This window comes from Pecten maximus, chromosome 2 (genome assembly GCF_902652985.1).
Source record: "Pecten maximus chromosome 2, xPecMax1.1, whole genome shotgun sequence".
Classification (NCBI taxonomy): domain Eukaryota; kingdom Metazoa; phylum Mollusca; class Bivalvia; order Pectinida; family Pectinidae; genus Pecten; species Pecten maximus.
The window spans coordinates 12,936,112-12,959,621 of record NC_047016.1 but is presented as its reverse complement, the minus strand read 5'-3'; the positions used below and the strand labels follow the sequence as shown (position 1 = coordinate 12,959,621).

The 23,510-nt window shown below is 39.4% G+C and overlaps 3 protein-coding genes across 5 annotated transcripts; all 3 read left to right on the top strand.

The window, feature by feature from the left end:
* The first annotated feature begins 87 nt into the window (after positions 1–87).
* LOC117318022 (tetratricopeptide repeat protein 16-like) lies at positions 88–14,213 on the top strand. 3 transcript variants are annotated; one of them, XM_033873002.1, is made up of 13 exons: positions 88–168; positions 1,808–2,379; positions 2,909–2,935; positions 5,173–5,333; positions 5,968–6,303; positions 6,640–6,769; positions 6,958–7,172; positions 7,749–7,996; positions 10,026–10,177; positions 10,328–10,420; positions 10,859–11,091; positions 11,637–11,790; positions 12,419–14,213. In XM_033873002.1, the coding sequence occupies exons 2-13, from the start codon at positions 1,885–1,887 to the stop codon at positions 12,635–12,637; spliced, it is 2,463 nt and encodes an 820-aa protein (XP_033728893.1). In that variant the 5' UTR covers positions 88–168; positions 1,808–1,884; the 3' UTR covers positions 12,638–14,213. The 3 variants fall into 3 exon arrangements, with proteins under 3 accessions (XP_033728893.1, XP_033728912.1, XP_033728901.1); XM_033873010.1 differs by lacking the exon at positions 88–168 and adding an exon at positions 1,401–1,511; XM_033873021.1 differs by lacking the exon at positions 2,909–2,935.
* Positions 14,214–19,711: 5,498 nt separating this feature from the next.
* On the top strand, positions 19,712–20,722 carry LOC117341205 (salivary acidic proline-rich phosphoprotein 1/2-like). Its single transcript, XM_033903069.1, has 2 exons — positions 19,712–19,722; positions 20,125–20,722. Exons 1-2 carry the CDS (start codon positions 19,712–19,714, stop codon positions 20,720–20,722), a joined length of 609 nt encoding a protein of 202 aa, XP_033758960.1.
* Positions 20,723–21,021: 299 nt separating this feature from the next.
* On the top strand, positions 21,022–23,284 carry LOC117341185 (proline-rich protein 2-like). Its single transcript, XM_033903039.1, has 4 exons — positions 21,022–21,103; positions 21,622–21,946; positions 22,160–22,456; positions 22,957–23,284. The coding sequence occupies exons 1-4, from the start codon at positions 21,022–21,024 to the stop codon at positions 23,282–23,284; spliced, it is 1,032 nt and encodes a 343-aa protein (XP_033758930.1).
* The last annotated feature ends 226 nt before the right edge of the window (positions 23,285–23,510 follow it).

Genomic DNA, 23,510 nt, shown 5'->3' with positions numbered 1-23,510 from the left:
TGGTTAGAATTTTGAAAGTCTCCTAAAGATAGCCAATGAAAAATAGTTTTCTTTATCAACTTTAATGAATAGTGCATGCGCAAAAGCCCCTTAGCAATTTTGTCAACAATATGGCGGCTCTCGGTCGCAAACCGTGAAACCCATAGGAAAACTGCGAAAAACAATAAGGTATTCTTCTTATACGGCAGCTATACATATGAAATACATAAAGTGGCTCCAAATCTGAACGTTTTTAAATATGCATTCACATCGGTATGATTCAAACCCATACGGTACTGTGAATAACAAGTAGAAATCTAGTATAGAGTCTAAACTTGGTTAGCCCCAAATCGATATTTTGTTAAAAAACCCAAGAACCTTTAATATTTTAAAACAGTTAATCAAAAGATAAAAAGATGTTTGAAAAGTATATAGACAAGTATCATTTTTGATATGTATTATCGGTGTTTTCCCCAGCCTATATATAACTGGGTCACACATTTAACATTCCCAATATTTTGTCCATAGATTAAGACTTCCTAAAATCAGTAAAAAATACAATGGCAAATGTCGAGGTTCATTTAAAGCTAGAATTGTCATTGCATTGTAAAACTGGAAAGCATGATACTGACTGTCATGAAACAATAAGTATCATGTAAATTTTGATGTAAAATTATCCCTATTTGGTCAATTGGATTTTCCCAAAATACTAACGAAAAACACTGATTATTGTGATTTTATATTTGTTTGGAGCCTGGGTAGAGTACTGTACAAAAGTCCTATAACAGAAATAAACATATCTTATTTCACAAACTGAAAAAGATAAGTTTATTTGCTCACAAACTATTTAACAAATATGTTGATATGAATCTTAACTGGTGGTAATATCCTTACTTGATGTAAAAAATTAAACTTTATCTATTTTTAAACAACTGTGAAATAAGTGATATCAACTTACATTAATCACTTTCGTTGGATGAAAGTGTCCAATGGGTCTTACTATGGGAGGAAACCAGAGTACCTAAAGAAACCCACCTTTTCATGTTGGTTCGGGGAGCAAACTCTGCCCATACATAGGGGAAAGGCAAGTGCCAACCAACCACGCACCCACCCTCTGTGGTGGGCACCCTTGCTTTTGCTCGATTTTCAGACAAGCGGTTTTAATTTGCACTATCAACATCAGGTACTCTTGTTTATTATGTTGAACTTTTATCAGAGTGTTGTCAGCCTATTGATTACCCTTTAAAATGTCACTGTCATTTTCCCGACTCATCTCAGTTGCAGCCATACCATTTGTTCTTGTGATTTCCACTTCTGTTTTTGATATGTGGCAGGACCGACCTCTCCAGGATTATCTTAATGGTATGTACTGTTGGCTGTAATGATCCTCCACACAGAAGAAGTGTTCTAGTCCTTATCTAAGTTGGTATGACCTTTCATATCTATCCTGGAATGAGACTTAACTTAAGGCCAGCACAGATCAGAAACTTTGACTCAAGGTGGGGTAGCCATAGTGCAGGACAAGGGAATAGGTTAGTATTTTTGTGAAAGAACAAGTAAAACCCCATTCCTGCTGTGGGCCACGACAGTATTGAACCTGGGTCTCCGGTGTGATAATCCATGTATCTACCCCCTGAGCTAAAGAAGCATGCTCCATCAGCTGAGTGACAGCTGTGTACAAGCCCCACTGACTTGTTCTTTTACATTTTTACTACACTACAGTATATAGATGGAATAGGCAGGGATGTGTATATTATTACATGTATGATAGCTTTTATTTAAGCATGTTGAAATACTAATGAAAATTATGTTTGTTTTTACATTGCAGATTAATGGTTTAAACAAACGGAAGTGTGCAGAAAAAAATGTGAAAGAAGTTAAGATAATTATCAACCCTCAGACACCATGGAGGTAAGGCAAGATACAGACGTAACAAACCCCAGTATGACGAGTATTGTGGAGGAAGCTGAGCCAGAAGTGGCGCGAGAGGATTACTACTCGGAACCTAGAGTAAGCCCTGTGGAAATGGAGCTCTCTGAACTTTCAGATTCAACTGTTGGTAAAAAGAAAATGGTTAACATTCACCAGTTTTATCCTCAACTAGAACACACTTTTACAAAGTCCTCTACAAGATTTGCTGAGGAGCAAGACAAGCGAACAGAAGAAGCAATGAAAGAAATTGTTGATGAATCCACATTTACAAATTCTGAGAAAGACTTCAGTAGTGCATCACAGCTGTTACAGTTGGAGGACACTTCTCTTGTGCAGCTTCCAACAGATTCCACAACAGACATAAGTGATCCCTTGGTGTCGAAAACTGATGTCACAGATGCCACTGATGGTGCTAGTGGTGATACTGTGACTAAAGAGGATGATAACAATTCTGCTGCAGATAAAAAGGTAATCATCAAATTGTTATTCTTCCAACTGAAAAATCTTTAGAATTGTAATTCTGGTATCTTTTTTTAACTCAACTCTTTTAAGTTGCCTACACAGCATGGAGCAGCAGAAACTACGAATATGTCTGTGTTGGATTGGTCTAGATATGTTGCAGATACTGACAATCATTAATTGATCAATTTGCCTGATTTGGTCACACCAAGCAAAACATTAAACAACACATCAACTGTTGGTTTAGAAAGACTTTACGAAGTGTGTTCACATTCTTCCTAAAGTGGTTAGATAACCTTTAAAACTGACATTAGTTTTAACAGATTTTGCTACATGAAGTTATTCTCATTTCTCTTCATTTTCTTTGCTTTCAATTTTTATGATATTTGTTGTTTTTTATTTACATTTGATGTTGAGTTGTAATTCATAAGCATGTCATACTAATGAATATCCTTTTGACAGTGTATTTTAATTGCTGGAAAATATTGTATTTTCTTCTCAGAACATTTTACTTTATTTTCACAATTGTAATTTTCAGCCGTATCAGTCTACAATGTTTTATGGGGTAAGACTTGCTCTGAGGACACATATTATTAGGGAATGAGAGACTGTACAATGTTATAGTACATAGAAAAAACATATTTTAATAGCTTTCAAGTTATTCTGAAATCAAAAGTTTTAGTTTCACAGTTTGATTTATAAATATCATCAAACAAATAAGATAAATAAGCTGTGATACCGTTGCCTGAATTCTACTTGGCTAATGTCATCACCTTTTACTCACTCTCCAGCCCCTCCACCTTCTCCAGCCCCTCCACCTTCTCCAGCCCTCCACCTTCTCCAGTCCCTCCACCTTCTCAAGCCCCTCAACCTTCTCCAGTCCCTCCACCTTCTCCAGCCCATCCACTTTCTCCAGCCCTCCACCTTCTCCAGTCCCTCCACCTTCTCCAGCCCTTCCACCTTCTCCAGCCCTCCACCTTCTCCAGTCCCTCCACCTTCTCCAGTCCCTCCACCTTCTCCAGCCCCTCCACCTTCTCAAGCCCCATCCACATTCAATTTCTCCAGTCCCTCCATCTTCTCCAGTCCCTCCACCTTCTTAAGCCCCTCCACCTTCTCCAGCCCATCCACATTCTCCAGCCCCTCCTCTCTCCAGTCCCTCCACTTTCTCCAGTCCCTCCACCTTCTCCAGTCCCTCCACCTTCTCAAGCCCCTCCACCTTCTCCAGCCCATCCACCTTCTCCAGCCCCTCCACCTTCTCCAGTCCCTCCATCTTCTCCAGCCCCTCCACCTTCTCCAGTCCCTCCACCTTCTCCAGTCCATCCACCTTCTCCAGCCCCTCCACCTTCTCCAGTCCCTCCACCTTCTCCAGTCCCTCCACCTTCTCCAGCCCCTCCTCTCTCCAGTCCCTCCACTTTCTCCAGTCCCTCCACCTTCTCCAGCCCCTCCACCTTCTCCAGCCCCTCCACCTTCTCCAGTCCCTCCACCTTCTCCAGCCCCTCCACCTTCTCCAGCCCCTCCACCTTCTCCAGTCCCTCCACCTTCTCCAGCCCCTCCACCTTCTCCAGCCCCTCCACCTTCTCCAGCCCCTCCTCTCTCCAGCCCATTCATTTCTCCAGCCCCCACACCCTCTCAAGCTCTTTTATCCTTTCCAGCTCCTCCACCCCATCCACCCTCTCCAGCTCCTCCATCCTGTCTACCCTCTCCAGCTCCTCCACCCCATCCACCCTCTCCAGCTCCTCCACCCTGTCCACCCTCACCAGCTCCTCCACCTTGTCCACCCTCTCCAGCTCCTCCACTCCGTCCACCCTCTCCAGCTTCTCCACAGCCTCAGCTCTTTTCAGTACATGTACATAAGGATCTTAAGTTGAGTCTTATTCTAGCATGGAAAAATTGAAATTGTAATATGTATTGATGTATTTTGTACAAAAAGTTTGAAGCTTATATGTCTTTACCAATATAATTTATGTTAAAAGAAAAAAAATGAAACCCTAATTAATTTGCCAATCAGTTGACCTGAGAATGTCCTCACTTCTGTTTTTATTTTTACACTCCTATTGTAATGTTCTGCTTTTGTCCCACATCACTGCCAAAATCTGCATTGGTCTCCTGTCAACCACACATCCCAGGGTCAATGCATGTTGTCTGTTCACCACACATCCCAGGGTCTTTGCATGTTGTCTGTTTACCACACATCCCAGGGTCTTTGCATGTTGTCTGTTTACCACACATCCCAGGGTCTTTTCTTGTTGTCTGTTTACCACACATCCCAGGGTCTTTGCTTGTTGTCCTTTACCACACATCCCAGGGTCTATGTGTGTTGTCTGTTTACCACACATCCCAGGGTCTATGTTTGTTGTCTATTTACCACACATCCCAGGGTCTATGTGTGTTGTCTGTTTACCACACATCCCAGTGTCTATGTGTGTTGTCTGTTTACCCACACATCCCAGAGTCTGTGCATGTCACCTAGTTTACAATTGCAACATTGCGCATGCATGATTTGTATTTGTGAAGTGTTGGAGATTATGTCAATGATAGTTATGAATATAAAGAAAATATTTGCTACATAAAAGATATTTGTTTAATTATATAAAAAATTATTCTATTTACTATTTTTCTGTTAACTAAGCAATCGCATGAAGCAGGAATATTGCCACATCTTCCATGTTAAGATAGATCTGTACAGAAACAATATACCTGAAAATGATGATACATTGTATATCTTAGCAAGTAAAAATAGATGTGACCAATGATTTGAACTGAGGTGTTAAATGATAGGACATGCATTATTTTTATTTATAGCCTGCCAGTGTGTTTAGTACAACAGTCAGTGAAGAAACTCTAAACAAGGCTCGGGCTCGACGATGGACCCGGAACAGTATATTCCAAACAGAGGACTGGGGACCAGTCCAGAAATACTCAGCTGGCATGCAGGACATCCTAGAGAAGAGGGCTGCTGAGCAGTAAGACCACTTTATATATAATGTACAGTTACAGGATGGCCAGGACATTTATAAGTTTTAAGCATAAAATTTGAAATAAAGTTTGTGAAGACAATACAGTGTATTCTACACTGTGCAATACAGTGTATTCCTTACTGTACAATACAGTGTATTCCATACTGTACAATACAGTGTATTCCATACTGTACAATACAGTGTATTCGTACAATACAGTGTATTCATACAATACAGTGTATTCTGCACTGTACAATACAGTGTATTCCGCACTGTACAATACAGTGTATTCCATACTGTACAATACAGTGAATTCCACACTGTACAATATAGTGTATTCTACACTGTACAATACAGTGTATTCCACACTGTACAATTCAGTGTTTTCCACACTATAAAGTGTTAATACCATTCGTAAATTGAAAATGCAGTTTGAAATGCAAAAAAAAAAAAAAAATTTACACCAAATTAACGGTTAATCCATTAAAGATCAATTTGTATTCCTACTTTGAAGCATTGTGAGATATTAAATACTTTTTCATGATTCCAGTTTCATGAATGTTCATTTACTACATTTATAAGATGGCAGAAATCTGGTTACATTAACATGATTATGCAAAATGTATGCCTTGCTTTTCAGTTTTACGAGAGCGATGTTGTTGAAGGCCAGTGGTGACCAACAAGGATGTATAAATGCTGTAAATAAAGCGATGGGACTGGCACCTGATGTACCCAAGTACTACGTGGAACGGGCTGAGGCCTACATTCAATTGTGTGATTTTAAGTCAGCCATTTTGAACTACAAAAAGGCTTGTCTTCTTGAAGCTAATAATGAAGGATATTATTCACGGTTGTCTTTTCTTTATTACTTCCAAGGACAGACATTGTTTGATCAGAGACTTTATCCAGAGGCCTTAGAGTGTTTTTCTAGTGCTGCTGAAATGAACCCTGATAATGTAGGATACCATATAAGAAGGTAAGAAAGTGATGTTATTATGTGACATATAAGGTGTTATAACCAGCACAAATGTTTTACAAAATATTTCAAGGAAATTTTATCAGGTTTTGTTATGTCCCCAGTGCTCCAACTCTCTGGTTGCTCTAGGTGATTAGTCATTGGGTCACAGACACTAGTCTATTATAAGCACACATTGTTATTATTTTTTTTGTTTTTTTTTTACAATATTCAGCAAATAAACATACTTGTCTTATAACATCCACAAAGTAAATGGTTGATGGTGCTTGGGAATGGAACATAGATGCTGGTGGAATGTTGGTGTCTGAGTATGACACTGTATTGTTTGTATTAAAGCATCACCTGCCTAGCTGCCCTACAGAGACATGGTGAATGTCTAGCCCTGGTGAACAAACGACTGGAAACTGAAGTGAATAACCCTGACCTCTACATAATGAGGGCCCGCCTACACGAGATGTTCAGAAACGTGAGTATACTTGATAGATCATACTGTCAATAAAAAGTGTCTTTCACATGGTCTCTCCTTTCTGTCAATAAAATATATCCGATAGAGTTTCCTTTCTGTCCATAAACAGGATAACTCGTATATATATTCCATACTTCCTGTCAATATGATTATAATCACCATTGATAGTACCTTACTCTCTGTTCCAGACAACACTGTGTTACTATGACATAAAGGACGCCCTATCCCTGGATGAGGGCCATGTTGAAGCTAAGAAGATGATGGCCCACCTTGAACGTCGTGCCCAGGAGAACAAAGCTCAGGCAGTACAGCTTAACTTGGCTGGTAAACACAGGGAGGCGCTTCAGAAAATCTCTATTGCCATAGAAACCAACCCTAATATGGCAGACTTTCACGTCCTCAGGTGAATAAAAGAGTGTTGAAATTGCATACACTGTTTTGTCTAATAAGTGCACAATGCAAAAACACTTAAGGGTGCACTAGCTTACTGGTAAATACACTGTAAACGTTAAAAAATCCCCCAAAAAACCACTTGTTATTTTCAAACAGATTGTCTATATCACATCTCTAGACCATTATTTTGTAAAGTGTTGCTTGACTGCATGTATTGGTCATTGAAGTAGGCAACCTTTGTATGGATCTTAATTAAGTGCACCAATCCTTTTTCTCAGGAAAAAAGGTTGGGTTCATTAATAAGAACAGGTGCTCTGTTACCTGTACATTGAACAGAGTACTCTATGTTTCTTGTTTACTTTGATTCTTTATAAAATTTTGTAATAACCGAATTTATCATATATTTTTTCTAATATGAAATAGAGCCAAAGTTATCATGTAAAAAAAGGAAAATAAGATCATTATCAATTTTATATATCCAGAACTAAGTTTGGGGAGGGGTATACTGAAAGTAACAATATCAAGTCGTCAGTGTGTATATCTGGATGTTATAGATTGTATAAGAAATGTTTGCCTTGCTCTCCAGAGGTACCCTCCATAGAAAACTGGGCGATTTTAATGCAGCTATTGATGACTTTTTGCTGGCCTTGGACAAATGTGACCATAACGAGGAGAGTCAGGTGTACCTTGACTCTCAGCGCCAACTCCTTCTTACTTACAATGACTTCGCTGTCGAGTGCTTCACAAAAGGATTCTACGAGGAATCGATTATTCTTCTAAATAAGGCTATCAAGGGAGAGAAGCGAGAAAAAGGTCTCTACATCAACAGAGGAGGTAATATGAACATTCCTCAATACTCAATATCTTCTGTGTCAGTACCCTGCCTCCTCAATACTCAATATCTTCTGTGTCAGTACCCTGCCTCCTTAATACTCAATATCTTCTGTGTCAGTACCCTGCCTCCTCAATACTCAATATCTTCTGTGTCAGTACCCTGCCTCCTAATACTCAATATCTTCTGTGTCAGTACCCTGCCTCCGTAATACTCAATATCTTCTGTGTCAGTACCCTGCCTCCTCAATACTCAATATCTTCTGTGTCAGTACCCTGCCTCCTTAATACTCAATATCTTCTGTGTCAGTACCCTGCCTCCTTAATAATCAATATCTTCTGTGTCAGTACCCTGCCTCCTTAATACTCAATATCTTCTGTGTCAGTACCCTGCCTCCTTAATACTCAATATCTTCTGTGTCAGTACCCTGCCTCCTCTATACTCAATATCTTCTGTGTCAGTACCCTGCCTCCTTAATACTCAATATCTTCTGTGTCAGTACCCTGCCTCCTCTATACTCAATATCTTCTGTGTCAGTACCCTGCCTCCTTAATACTCAATATCTTCTGTGTCAGTACCCTGCCTCCTCAATACTCATTATCTTCTGTGTCAGTACCCTGCCTCCTCAATACTCAATATCTTCTGTGTCAGTACCCTGCCTCCTCAATACTCAATATCTTCTGTGTCAGTGCCCTGCCTCCTCAATACTCAATATCTTCTGTGTCAGTGTCCTGCCTCCTCAATACTCAATATCTTCTGTGTCAGTACCCTGCCTCCTCAATACTCATTATCTTCTGTGTCAGTGCCCTGTCTCCTTAATACTCAATATATTCTGTGTCAGTGTCCTGCCTCCTTAATACTCAATATCTTCTGTGTCAGTACCCTGCCTCCTTAATACTCGATATCTTCTGTGTCAGTACCCTGCCTCCTCAATACTCAATATCTTCTGTGTCAGTACCCTGCCTCCTTAATACTCAATATCTTCTGTGTCAGTACCCTGCCTCCTCAATACTCAATATCTTCTGTGTCAGTACCCTGCCTCCTTAATACTCGATATCTTCTGTGTCAGTACCCTGCCTCCTCAATACTCATTATCTTCTGTGTCAGTACCCTGCCTCCTCAATACTCAATATCTTCTGTGTCAGTACCCTGCCTCCTTAATACTCAATATCTTCTGTGTCAGTACCCTGCCTCCTCAATACTCAATATCTTCTGTGTCAGTACCCTGCCTCCTTAATACTCAATATCTTCTGTGTCAGTACCCTGCCTCCTCAATACTCATTATCTTCTGTGTCAGTGCCCTGTCTCCTTAATACTCAATATATTCTGTGTCAGTGTCCTGCCTCCTTAATACTCAATATCTTCTGTGTCAGTACCCTGCCTCCTTAATACTCGATATCTTCTGTGTCAGTACCCTGCCTCCTCAATACTCAATATCTTCTGTGTCAGTACCCTGCCTCCTCAATACTCAATATCTTCTGTGTCAGTACCCTGCCTCCTCAATACTCATTATCTTCTGTGTCAGTGCCCTGTCTCCTTAATATTCAATATATTCTGTGTCAGTGTCCTGCCTCCTTAATACTCAATATCTTCTGTGTCAGTACCCTGCCTCCTCAATACTCAATATCTTCTGTGTCAGTACCCTGCCTCCGTAATACTCAATATCTTCTGTGTCAGTACACTGCCTCCTTAATACTCAGTACCTTCTGTGTCAGTACCCTGCCTCCTTAATACTCAATATCTTCTGTGTCAGTACCCTGCCTCCTTAATACTCAATATCTTCTTTGTCAGTGCCCTACCTAATAATGTATCTGGACATATTTTATATTGTTTACTTACTTTCCCCACCAACTCCACACTCTGGGAGTATAGAGGAATATCATATACATATGTATATGTACCACTTTTTAACTATCGTCCATTTTTGGTGCTCTTGCTCATTCCTAAATAAATAATTATACAGTCCAAATATTCTATATATGTATGTATTGATATTAAGCGTTCCAAAATATAACATCTCTTTTTTTTCAGATTGTTTTTTCCGACAGAATGACCTCAATTTTGCGTTACAAGATTACAACCAGGCATTAGAGATTGACCCTAATGATGCTGCCATCCAGGCAAGGATATCGGTCATCTATAACGAGTACGGTGTGACAGCTTACCAGGACAAGAACTACCCGGTATGTCCACTACATACCTAGTACACTGTAGTGTTTATAATTAACCCTGTTGATCCATGACAGGAATTTCTCAAATGGTTTCGTTATTTTAATGTTTTCAATTCATGCTACATAGTCTTTAAAATGTTGTTATTGTGTTGTTTCCACTAGGAGGCAGATTCCAAGTTTACAGAAGCTCTGAAACACAATCCTAAAGTAGGCCAGTACTACATCTCCAGGGCCAGGGCTCGCTACATGTTAGAGGTGAGCAACACCGTAAACTTGTATCCATATCTACATACTTCAACAATGATATACATATTGTGTCTATATAAAGATGTAGACTGTTTCCTTATGTGATATGAAGTCAGACGTGTTTGATGTTTATTGATATACCTAGTGGTTTCATGTCACCACTCTCACTTGAGATTGTGAATCTACATAATTTGACCTAGATTTGTACGGTGGGTGGCGTGGGTAAAACAGAAGATGCTTTCTCTACTGGAACACCTGGTCTTATTCTCCTTGTACTTTTTGTCTCCATACAAATCTATATCTTTGTTTATAGTTTGCCCTCGTTTAATGGATTTTGTGTTTGAGTTATGGTTTGGTTTGTATGTCAGTATTCTTTGTTGTGAACTTTTGATAGTTATATATGTTAACATTGTATCTAAGTATTGACAGTAAATCGGTGGTTTGTAGAGTATGGTTGGAGCCAGACAGGACTTACTGATGGGGCTGCTGTTGGATCCGACCAATGAGGATGTAATATCAATCCTATCCCGCCTCTTCCCTGGTAAATCAGTGGCGGAGGTGATCAATAGTCGTGCTGCTGACACGGCCAAACTTGCCCTTAAAGCTGTGCTGTTCCCACCTCGAACAAGGTCATTGGAGTCAAAGTCAGGGGCAGCCATGGAGGTGACCTTTGATGAAGGGTCAGTATCATGTTAATGTTACATAAAACTGATATTGCCTAGTTCTTGTTATCAATTATTGAACAATATATATGTATCTGTATTGTTATTTCAGAGGCCATGATGGTGTGATGCTGATTTACATTCCATGTTGTTGGATTTAGTAAAATATAACGTACATTCAGTAAAATCTGTATATTTTGATTGGTATCCCACAAGCACCATGCATTTTATACAATTGTACATATAAATGCAGTCTCTTTTCCATGACTATCTGAATTGATCTTTATACAAAACACTTACTTATTGGAGTTGATTTTTAGAAACTTAATGATATTGGAAGATTTGTGAAAATCTACTCTAGTGTTATACAGTCTTTCAATGTCGATGACAGAAAATTGATGACAAATTACGGTACCACAGGACTTATCTTCCTGGTAGTATAATAGGTCAGATCAAACAAAACCAGTCTGACTTGACCTCTGATGTTAGAAAATTACATATGCAGCCTTAATAAACTATTAATTACACTTAATTATATTAATTCCTAATGGCATTTTTCTCAGTGAAAGGAAGCCATCAGCAGTGAAGACAGAGTGGAGTCAGGCAGAATCAGATGTGTCACAAAAAGATAGCTCTGGTCCACCAGTCTTACACAGGCTCAAGACATGCATGACCGAACAAGACTTTGCTTTGGTTCTTATGGAGGGAAAGAAACAGGTAATTCATAGATAAACTTAGTTCTGGTATCTTCCTGTTCAAAATTTTAGTTAGTATGTGCCTGATATGACACAAATCAGGGATTTCCCAACCACGACAGTATTGAGCGCATCATAGCATGGTTCAGTGATTCCTCTGTTAATTATATTAGTTACTGAGCCAGACATGACATGGTTCAGTGATTCCGGTGTTACTAGTGTTAGTTACTAAGCCAGACATGACATGGTTCAGTGATTCCTATGTTAACATAATTAGTTACTGAGCACATCATGTCATGGTTCAGTGATTCCTTTATTAATAGTATTAGTTACTGAGCCAGACATAACATGGTTCGGCGATTCCTATGTTAACATTATTAGTTACTGAGCCAGACATGACATGGTTCAGTGATTCCTGTGTTAACACTATTAGTTACTGAGCCAGACATGACATGGTTCAGTGATTCCTATGTTAACAGTATTAGTTACTGAGCCAGACATAACATGGTTCAGTGATTCCTGTGCTGACAGTATTAATAGTTACTGAGCCAGACATGACATGGTTCAGTGATTCCTATGTAACAGTACTAATGCCTCAGTACCTGTATGGCATTTCATTGACCAATGATATCATTACTTCATGCTAACAGGTGCACATGGATATAAAATCATCATTGCGTGAGAGGAAATCACTGAAGTATGAAGGCCCAAGAGTCCAACCTCTCCCGCCCCCTATGGCCAAGCCTCGCTATGGAGGACTGCGGAAGGAACGTCTCATAAAGAGTCCTGGATCTGGGGAAAAGAAGAGGAGCAGCACAAACTGGAAGCAGTTCTCTATGGGCATAGGGCTTGCCAATGCTGCTGATTAGTGATTGGTGCAAATTGTTAGGTCAAGGTCAACAGTCATGTTAGCCAATAAAGGTCAAAGGTTGCAGCCAAAGTATTTTGTAAGTTCAATCTGTTCCACATTTCAAGACAGACCAATGTCAGAAATAAGTTTTGGGCTTCACAAATGTTGCATTACTACTTTTTATCCATACTAATCATACCCGAGTTTGTGTACAAAGATCTCTAACTGAGACTAATTGTAAGCGGTAATATGCGGTTGAAAAATGCAGATCTTTGATCAGAAATCAGATACTGAAATCAGCAAAGGACTGTTAACAACTTATTTTACAGGATGATATTTCTAGCATAATGAATTTGAAAATATCATCTGTTGTAATTGTACTTACCACAAAAACTTTTTTCATTTAAAAAATTGCGTTAAGAAATGTTCACACATTCTTACTAGGAACGTCAGATAATAAGAACAGCTTACAAAGACAGAGAAGCCTGAGTCTGTTGAACAGCTTACAGCATTAGATACAGGAGATGTTATGTGGAGGGTAATATCATATTTTTACGTAAATCTCATTAAGCTGTGACAAAATTGGTGTCATTACTGGTTTTAATAGATTTTCAGATAAATTGTATAAAGTATTATATCTGTACAAATGTCAAAATGGAAGCAATTTTACATTTATTGGTTAGTTTTTGTATAAATATATGTGTGTGTATACATTACTACATATGAAATTCTAAATATATGATATACCTGGTATGTTCATTTGTCAGTTTCCAAATACTCGTCTACTTTGCTGCCAAAAATCTCAAAAAAATGTAAATTTTCACATAACATACCAGTATATCATCCTTCTTCACGGTTCACTCATCCATCTAAACATTCATGAAATGTTTGAGTGTCAATGTGTATCCTCTCTCCATCTCATCATACATCTTCTATAATAGGTGTTTTTGTCAAAAAATATTTGCAATGATTTATTTTATTGAAACAATATATAAATATTGCTGTTTATCTTATCTATTATATAAATTACAAAGTTTACAGTGGTTATAATTCACTAGTTTTACTGGGAAATCATCAATACAAAATCTTATTTCTTATTCCTAGTTTTGTATAATTGCTTTTACATCATAGCTTGAAATCTGGAGAAACATGTCCCCTAAATGTTGATTGCCAATCCAGGAAATACATATCTTTAATGTTTGCACAGTCTTCGTCAAAAATTGTACACTGTAAAATATATCTATATTTTTATATTATTGGATGGTGACCTCACCTACTGATGCTATCACCTGTTTGTGGATTGCAGTGATTTTTATCAGGGAACCTTACAATATTATAGCATAAGTTAACATTGGTGATGATCATACTAATCCACTTGAACGATGGCATGAACATAAGAATTAAAATGTTTTATGTAGTGAATGGAGAAGTGATATATTGTACGACTGGCCACACCACTGAGGTGAACATTGAGGTTACCCACTGTTGATGTTTATATTGTTTATTGAATACATTGTCACATTGTTAATATGTTATCAGGACAACATTCTGATAATTCTCTCTGTGAAAATACAATAAAAAAATAAAAACCAAAACAGAATCAATTTATTATTACCAGAGATGTATAAGTGTATCTTTTATGTGTGGTATTATGTTGTCTGTCTGTATAACTTGGCTATATTGCTGCGTATAACCTTGGTGTGACCTTGTCCATCAAACTGTCCATATAACTTGGTATGGTCTGACCTTGTCCATCAAACTGTCTGTATAACTCAGTATGTTATGACCTTGTCCATCAAGTAACTGTTTGTATAACTCAGTATGACCTTGTCCATCAAACTGTCCATATAACTTGGTATGGTCTGACCTTGTCCATCAAACTGTCTGTATAACTCAGTATGTTATGACCTTGTCCATCAAGTAACTGTTTGTATAACTCAGTATGACCTTGTCCATCAAACTGTCCATATAACTTGGTATGGTCTGACCTTGTCCATCAAACTGTCTGTATAACTCAGTATGGTATGACCTTGTCCATCAAGTAACTGTTTGTATAACTCAGTACGGTATGACCTTGTCCATGGTATGACCTTGTCCATCAAACTGTCTGTATAACTCAGTATGGTCTGACCTTGTCCATGAAACTGTCTGTATAACTCAGTATGGTCTGACCTTGTCCATCAAACTGTCTGTATAACTCAGTATGGTCTGACCTTGTCCATCAAACTGTCTGTATAACTCGGTATGGTCTGACCTTGTCCATCACACTGTCTGTATAACTCAGTATGGTCTGACCTTGTCCATCAAACTGTCTGTATAGCTCAGTATGGTATGACCTTGTCCATGGTATGACCTTGTCCATCAAACTGTCTGTATAACTCAGTATGGTCTGACCTTGTCCATCAAACTGTCTATAACTCAGTATGGTCTGACCTTGTCCATCAAGTAACTGTTTGTATAATATACTAGTACAACACTATACTCGTCCTATAATATACTTGTACAGTACTTCTCGTCCTATAATACACTAGTACAACACTTCTCGTCCTATAATATACTAGTACAGTACTACTCGTCCTATAATATACTAATACAGTACTACTCGTCCTATAATACACTAGTACAACACCACTCGTCCTATAATATACTAGTACAGTACTACTCGTCCTATATATACTAGTACAGTACTACTCGTCCTATAATATACTAGTACAACACTACTCGTCCTATATATACTAGTACAGTACTACTCGTCCTATATATACTAGTACAACACTACTCGTCCTATAATATACTAGTACAGTACTACTCGTCCTATATATACTAGTACAACACTACTCGTCCTATAATATACTAGTACAGTACTACTCGTCCTATATATACTAGTACAACACTACTCGTCCTATACTATACTAGTACAACATTACTCGTCCTATAATATACTAGTACAGTACTACTCGTCCTATATATACTAGTACAACACTACTCGTCCTATACTATACTAGTACAACACTACTCGTCCTATAATATACTAGTACAGTACTACTCGTCCTATATATACTAGTACAACACTACTCGTCCTATAATACACTAGTACAACACTACTCGTCCTATAATATACTAGTACAACACTACTCGTCCTATATATACTAGTACAACACTACTCGTCCTATATATACTAGTACAGTACTACTCGTCCTATAATATACTAGTACAGTACTACTCATCCTATAATATACTAGTACAACACTACTCGTCCTATAACATACTAGTACAACACTACTTGTCCTGTAATATACTAGTACAGTACTACTCGTCCTATAATATACTAGTACAACACTACTCGTCCTATAATACACTAGTACAACACTACTCGTCCTATAATACACTAGTACAACACTACTCTTCCTATAATATACTAGTACAACACTACTCATCCTATAATATACTAGTACAGTACTACTCGTCCTATAATATACTAGTACAACACTACTCGTCCTATAATATACTAGTACAACACTACTCGTCCTATAATATACTAGTACATTACTACTCGTCCTATAATATACTAGTACAGTACTACTCGTCCTATAATATACTAGTACAACACTACTTGTCCTATAATACACTAGTACAACACTACTTGTCCTATAATATACTAGTACAGTACTACTTGTCCTATAATATACTAGTACAACACTACTCGTCCTATAATACACTAGTACATTACTACTCGTCCTATAATATACTAGTACAGTACTACTCGTCCTATAATATACTAGTACAACACTACTCGTCCTATAATATACTAGTACAACACTACTCGTCCTATAATATACTAGTACAACACTACTCATCCTATAATATACTAGTACAACACTACTCGTCCTATAATATACTAGTACAACACTACTTGTCCTATAATATACTAGTACAGTACTACTCGTCCTATAGTATACTAGTACAGTACTACTCGTCCTATAATATACTAGTACAGTACTACTCGTCCTATAATATACTAGTGCAGTACTACTCGTCCTACAGTATACTAGTACAGTACTACTCGTCCTATAATATACTAGTACAGCACTACTCGTCCTATAATATACTAGTACAGTACTTCTCGTCCTATATATACTGGTACAACACTACTCGTCCTATAATATACTAGTACAACATTACTCGTCCTATAATATACTAGTACAGTACTACTTGTCCTATAATATACTAGTACAGTACTACTCGTCCTATAATATACTAGTACAGTACTACTCGTCCTATAATATACAAGTACAACACTACTCGTCCTATAATATACAAGTACAACACTACTCGTCCTATAATACACTAGTACAACACTACTCGTCCTATAATATACTAGTACAGTACTACTCGTCCTATAGTATACTAGTACAGTACTACTCGTCCTATAATATACTAGTACAGTACTACTCGTCCTATAATATACTAGTACAACACTACTCGTCCTATAATACACTAGTACAACACTATACTCGACCTATAATATACTAGTACAACACTACTCGTCCTATAATATACTAGTACAGTACTACTCGTCCTATAATATACTAGTACAACACTACTCGTCCTATAATATACTAGTACAACACTACTCGTCCTATAATATACTAGTACAGTACTACTCGTCCTATAATATACTAGTACAACACTATTCGTCCTATAATATACTAGTACAGTACTACTCGTTCTATAATATACTAATACAGTACTACTCGTCCTATAATATACTAGTACAACACTACTCGTCCTATAATATACTAGTACAACACTACTCGTCCTATAATATACTAGTACAGTACTACTCGTCCTATAGTATACTAGTACAGTACTACTCGTCCTATAGTATACTAGTACAACACTACTCGTCCTATAATATACTAGTACAGTACTTACTCGTCCTATACTATACTAGTACGGTACTACTCGTCCTATACTATACTAGTACAACACTACTCGTCCTATAATATACTAGTACAGTACTACTCGTCCTATAATATACTAGTACAACACTACTCGTCCTATAATATACTAGTACAACACTACTCGTCCTATAATATACTAGTACAACACTACTCGTCCTATAATATACTAGTACAACACTACTCATCCTATATATACTAGTACAGTACTACTCATCCTATAATATACTAGTACAACACTACTCGTCCTATAATATACTAGTACAACACTACTTGTCCTGTAATATACTAGTACAGTACTTACTCGTCCTATACTATACTAGTACGGTACTACTCGTCCTATACTATACTAGTACAACACTACTCATCCTATAATATACTAGTACAACACTACTCGTCCTATATATACTAGTACAACACTACTCGTCCTATAATATACTAGTACAACACTACTCGTCCTATAATATACTAGTACAACACTACTCGTCCTATAATATGCTAGTACAACACTACTCGTCCTATAATATACTAGTACAACACTACTCGTCCTATAATATACTAGTACAACACTACTTGTCCTGTAATATACTAGTACAGTACTTACTCGTCCTATACTATACTAGTACGGTACTACTCATCCTATACTATACTAGTACAACACTACTCGTCCTATAATATACTAGTACAACACTACTCGTCCTATATATACTAGTACATCACTACTCGTCCTATAATACACTAGTACAACACTACTTGTCCTATAATATACTAGTACAGTACTACTCGTCCTATAGTATACTAGTACAACACTACTCGTCCTATAATATACTAGTACAGTACTACTCATCCTATAATATACTAGTACAACACTACTCGTCCTATAATATACTAGTACATCACTACTTGTCCTGTAATATACTAGTACATCACTACTCGTCCTATACCATACTAGTACAAAACTACTCGTCCTATAGTATACTAGTACAGTACTACTCATCCTATAATATACTAGTACAACACTACTCGTCCTATATATACTAGTACAGTACTACTTGTCCTATAATACACTAGTACAACACTACTCGTCCTATAATACACTAGTACAACACTACTCGTCCTATAATATACTAGTACAACACTACTCGTCCTATAATATACTAGTACAGTACTTCTCGTCCTATATATACTAGTACAACACTACTCGTCCTATAATATACTAGTACAGTTCTTCTCGTCCTATATATACTAGTACAACACTACTCGTCCTATAATACACTAGTACAACACTACTCGTCCTAAAATACACTAGTACAACACTACTCGTCCTATAATACACTAGTACAACACTACTCGTCCTATAATACACTAGTACAACACTACTCGTCCTATAATACACTAGTACAACACTTTTCGTCCTATAATACACTAGTACAACACTACTCGTCCTATAATATACTAGTACAACACTACTCGTCCTATATATACTAGTACAACACTACTCGTCCTATACCATACTAGTACAAAACTACTCGTCCTATAGTATACTAGTACAGTACTACTCGTCCTATAATACACTAGTACAACACTTCTCGTCCTATAATATACTAGTACAGTACTTCTCGTCCTATATATACTAGTACAACACTACTCGTCCTATAATATACTAGTACAGTACTACTCGTCCTATAGTATACTAGTACAGTACTACTCGTCCTATAATATACTAGTTCAGTACTTACTCGTCCTATAATATACTAGTACAACACTACTCGTCCTATAATATACTAGTACAGTACTTCTCGTCCTATATATACTAGTACAACACTACTCGTCCTATACTATACTAGTACAACACTACTCGTCCTATAATATACTAGTACAGTACAGAGGGTGGACAGTTGATGTCCATAAATTTGCTGTAAATGTCCCGTCATTTATAGCTCCATTACAGTCTGACTGACAGCTTTACACATGATAGTCTATACCTACCTTTTTTTATTGAGTTCAGCAGTTCTCTGATGATTTGTGATTTCTTTAGTATTCCTGATGAATGTTCATTATTCCTTTTTTTTTTTTTACATTATTCATGTAATGATTACTGTAATTTCCTTTTGTGGAGAATAGTCTAGCAAATGGAATGCAAGTTAGTTAGAACTATTTATTTCTCTGGGATACATATTCATAATTACACATAGACATAGATAAACTTCACCTTCCGTACACTGTTACTAAGTAACTTTTTCCTGACTGATTATCTCTGTCAGTGAGGTCCACCACAAGGGAGTGACAAGATAGTCCACCACAAGGGAGTGACAAGATAGTCCACCACAAGGGAGTGACAAGATAGTCCACCACAAGGGAGTGACAAGATAGTCCACCACAAGGGATTGACAAGATAGGTCGACGGCAAGGGAGTGACAAGATAGGTCGACGACAAGGGAGTGACAAGATAGGTCCACCACAAGGAGTGACAAGATATGTCCAACACAAGGGAGTGACAAGATAAGTCCCCCACAAGGAAGTGACAAGATAGGTCCACCACAAGGAGTGACAAGATAGGTCCACCACAAGGGAGTGACAAGATAGGTCCCCCACAAGGGAGTGACAAGATACGTCCACCACAAGGGAGTGACAAGATATGTCCACCACAAGAGAGTGACAAGATAGGTCCACCACAAGGGAGTGACAAGATAGGTCCACCACAAGGAAGTGACAAGATAGGTCCACCACAAGGGAGTGACAAGATAGGTCCACCACAAGTGAGTGACAAGATAGGTCCACCACAAGGACGTGACAAGATAGGTCCACCACAAGTGAGTGACAAGATAGGTCCCCCACAAGGAAGTGACAAGATAGGTCCTCCACAAGTGAGTGACAAGATAGGTCAGTCACAAGTGAGTGACAAGATAGGTCCACCACAAATTAGTGACAAGATAGGTCCTCCACAAGGGAGTGACAAGATAGATCCACCACAAGAGAGTGACAAGATAGATCCACCACAAGGGAGTGACAAGATAGGTCCACCACAAGTGAGTGACAAGATATGTCCCCAACAAAGGAGTGACAAGATAGGTCCCCCACAAGGAAGTGACAAGATAAGTCCACCACAAGGAGTGACAAGATATGTCCACCACAAGGAGTGACAAGATAGGTCCACCACAAGGGAGTGACAAGATATGTCCACCACAAGTGAGTGACAAGATAGGTCCACCACAGGGGAGGACAAGATAGGTCCACCACAAGGGAGTGACAAGATAGGTCCACCACAGGGGGGGACAAGATAGGTCCACCACAAGGAGTGACAAGATAGGTCCACCACAAGGAAGTGACAAGATAGGTCTACCACAAGGATTGACAAGATATGTCCACCGCAAGGGGGTGACAAGATAGGGTCCCCCACAAGGGAGTGACGAGATAGGTCCACCACAAGGATTGACAAGATATGTCCACCACAAGGGGTGACAAGATACGTCCACCACAAGGGAGTGACAAGATAGGTCCACCACAAGGAAGTGACAAGATAGGTGCACCACAAGGAGTGACAAGATATGTTCACCACAAGAAAGTGACAAGATAGATCCACCACAAGGAAGTGACAAGATAGGTCCACCACAAGTGAGTGACAAGATAGGTCCCCCACAAGGGAGTGACAAGATAGGTCCCCCACAAGGGAGTGACAAGATAGGTCCCCCACAAGGAGTGACAAGATATGTCCACCACAAGGAAGTGACAAGACAGGTGCACCACAAGGAGTGACAAGATATGTCCACCACAAGGAAGTGACAAGTTAGATCCACCACAAGGGAGTGACAAGATAGGTCCCCCACAAGGGAGTGACAAGATAGGTCCCCCACAAGGAGTGACAAGATATGTCCACCACAAGGAAGTGACAAGATAGGTCCACCACAAGGAGTGACAAGATATATCCCCCACAAGGAAGTGACAAGATAGGTCCACCACAAGGAGTGACAAGATAGGTCCCCCACAAGGAAGTGACAAGATAGGTCCACCACAAGGAGTGACAAGATATGTCCACCACAAGGGAGTGACAAGATAGGTCCACCACAAGGAAGTGACAAGATAGGTCCACCACAAGTGAGTGACAAGATAGGTCCCCCACAAGGAAGTGACAAGATAGGTCCTCCACAAGTGAGTGACAAGATAGGTCAGTCACAAGTGAGTGACAAGATAGGTCCACCACAAATTAGTGACAAGATAGGTCCTCCACAAGGGAGTGACAAGATAGGTCCACCACAAGTGAGTGACAAGATAGGTCCCCAACAAAGGAGTGACAAGATAGGTCCCCCACAAGGAAGTGACAAGATAGGTCCACCACAAGGAGTGACAAGATATGTCCACCACAAGGAGTGACAAGATAGGTCCACCACAAGGGAGTGACAAGATAGGTCCACCACAAGTGAGTGACAAGATATGTCCACCACAAGGGAGTGACAAGATAGGTCCACCACAAGGAAGTGACAAGATAGGTCCACCACAAGGGAGTGACAAGATAGGTCCCCCACAAGGAAGTGACAAGATAGGTCCACCACAAGGGAGTGACAAGACAGGTGCACCACAAGGACTGACAAGATAGGTCCACCACAAGTGAGTGACAAGATAGGTCAGTCACAAGGGAGTGACAAGATAGGTCCCCCACAAGGAAGTGACAAGATAGGTCCACCACAAGGGAGTGACAAGAGAGGTCCACCACAAGTGAGTGACAAGATAGGTCAGTCACAAGGGAGTGACAAGATAGGTCCACCACAAGGGAGTGACAAGATAGGTCCACCACAAGTGAGTGACAAGATAGGTCCCCCACAAGGAAGTGACAAGATAGGTCCACCACAAGGAGTGACAAGATATGTCCACCACAAGGAGTGACAAGATAGGTCCCCCACAAGGAAGTGACAAGATAGGTCCACCACAAGGAGTGACAAGATATGTCCACCACAAGGAGTGACAAGATAGGTCCACCACAAGGGAGTGACAAGATAGGTCAGTCACAAGGGAGTGACAAGATAGGTCCCCCACAAGGGAGTGACAAGATAGGTCCACCACAAGGAGTGACAAGATAGGTCCACCACAGGGAGTGACAAGATAGGTCCACCACAAGGAGTGACAAGATAGGTCCACCACAAGGAAGTGACAAGATAGGTCCACCACAAGGAGTGACAAGATAGGTCCACCACAAGGAAGTGACAAGATAGGTCCACCACAAGGAGTGACAAGATAGGTCGACGACAAGGAGTGACAAGATAGGTCCACCACAAGGAGTGACAAGATAGGTCCACTACAAGGGAGTGACAAGGTAGGTCCACCACAAGGAGTGACAAGATAGGTCCACCACAAGGAAGTGACAAGATAGGTCCACCACAAGGAGTGACAAGATAGGTCCTCCACAAGTGAGTGACAAGATAGGTCAGTCACAAGGGAGTGACAAGATAGGTCCACCACAAGGGAGTGACAAGATAGGTTCGCCACAAGGGAGTGACAAGATGTGTCAACCACAAGTGAGTGACAAGATAGGTCCCCAACAAAGGAGTGACAAGATAGGTCCACCACAAGGGAGTGACAAGATAGGTCCACCACAAGTGAGTGACAAGATAGGTCCCCAACAAAGGAGTGACAAGATAGGTCCCCCACAAGGAAGTGACAAGATAGGTCCACCACAAGGAGTGACAAGATATGTCCACCACAAGGAGTGACAAGATAGGTCCACCACAAGGGAGTGACAAGATAGGTCCACCACAAGGAGTGACAAGATATGTCCACCACAAGGAAGTGACAAGATAGGTCCACCACAAGGGAGTGACAAGACAGATCCACCACAAGGGAGTGACAAGATATGTCCACCACAAGGAGTGACAAGATAGGTCCACCACAAGGGAGTGACAAGATAGGTCCACCACAAGGAGTGACAAGATAGGTCCA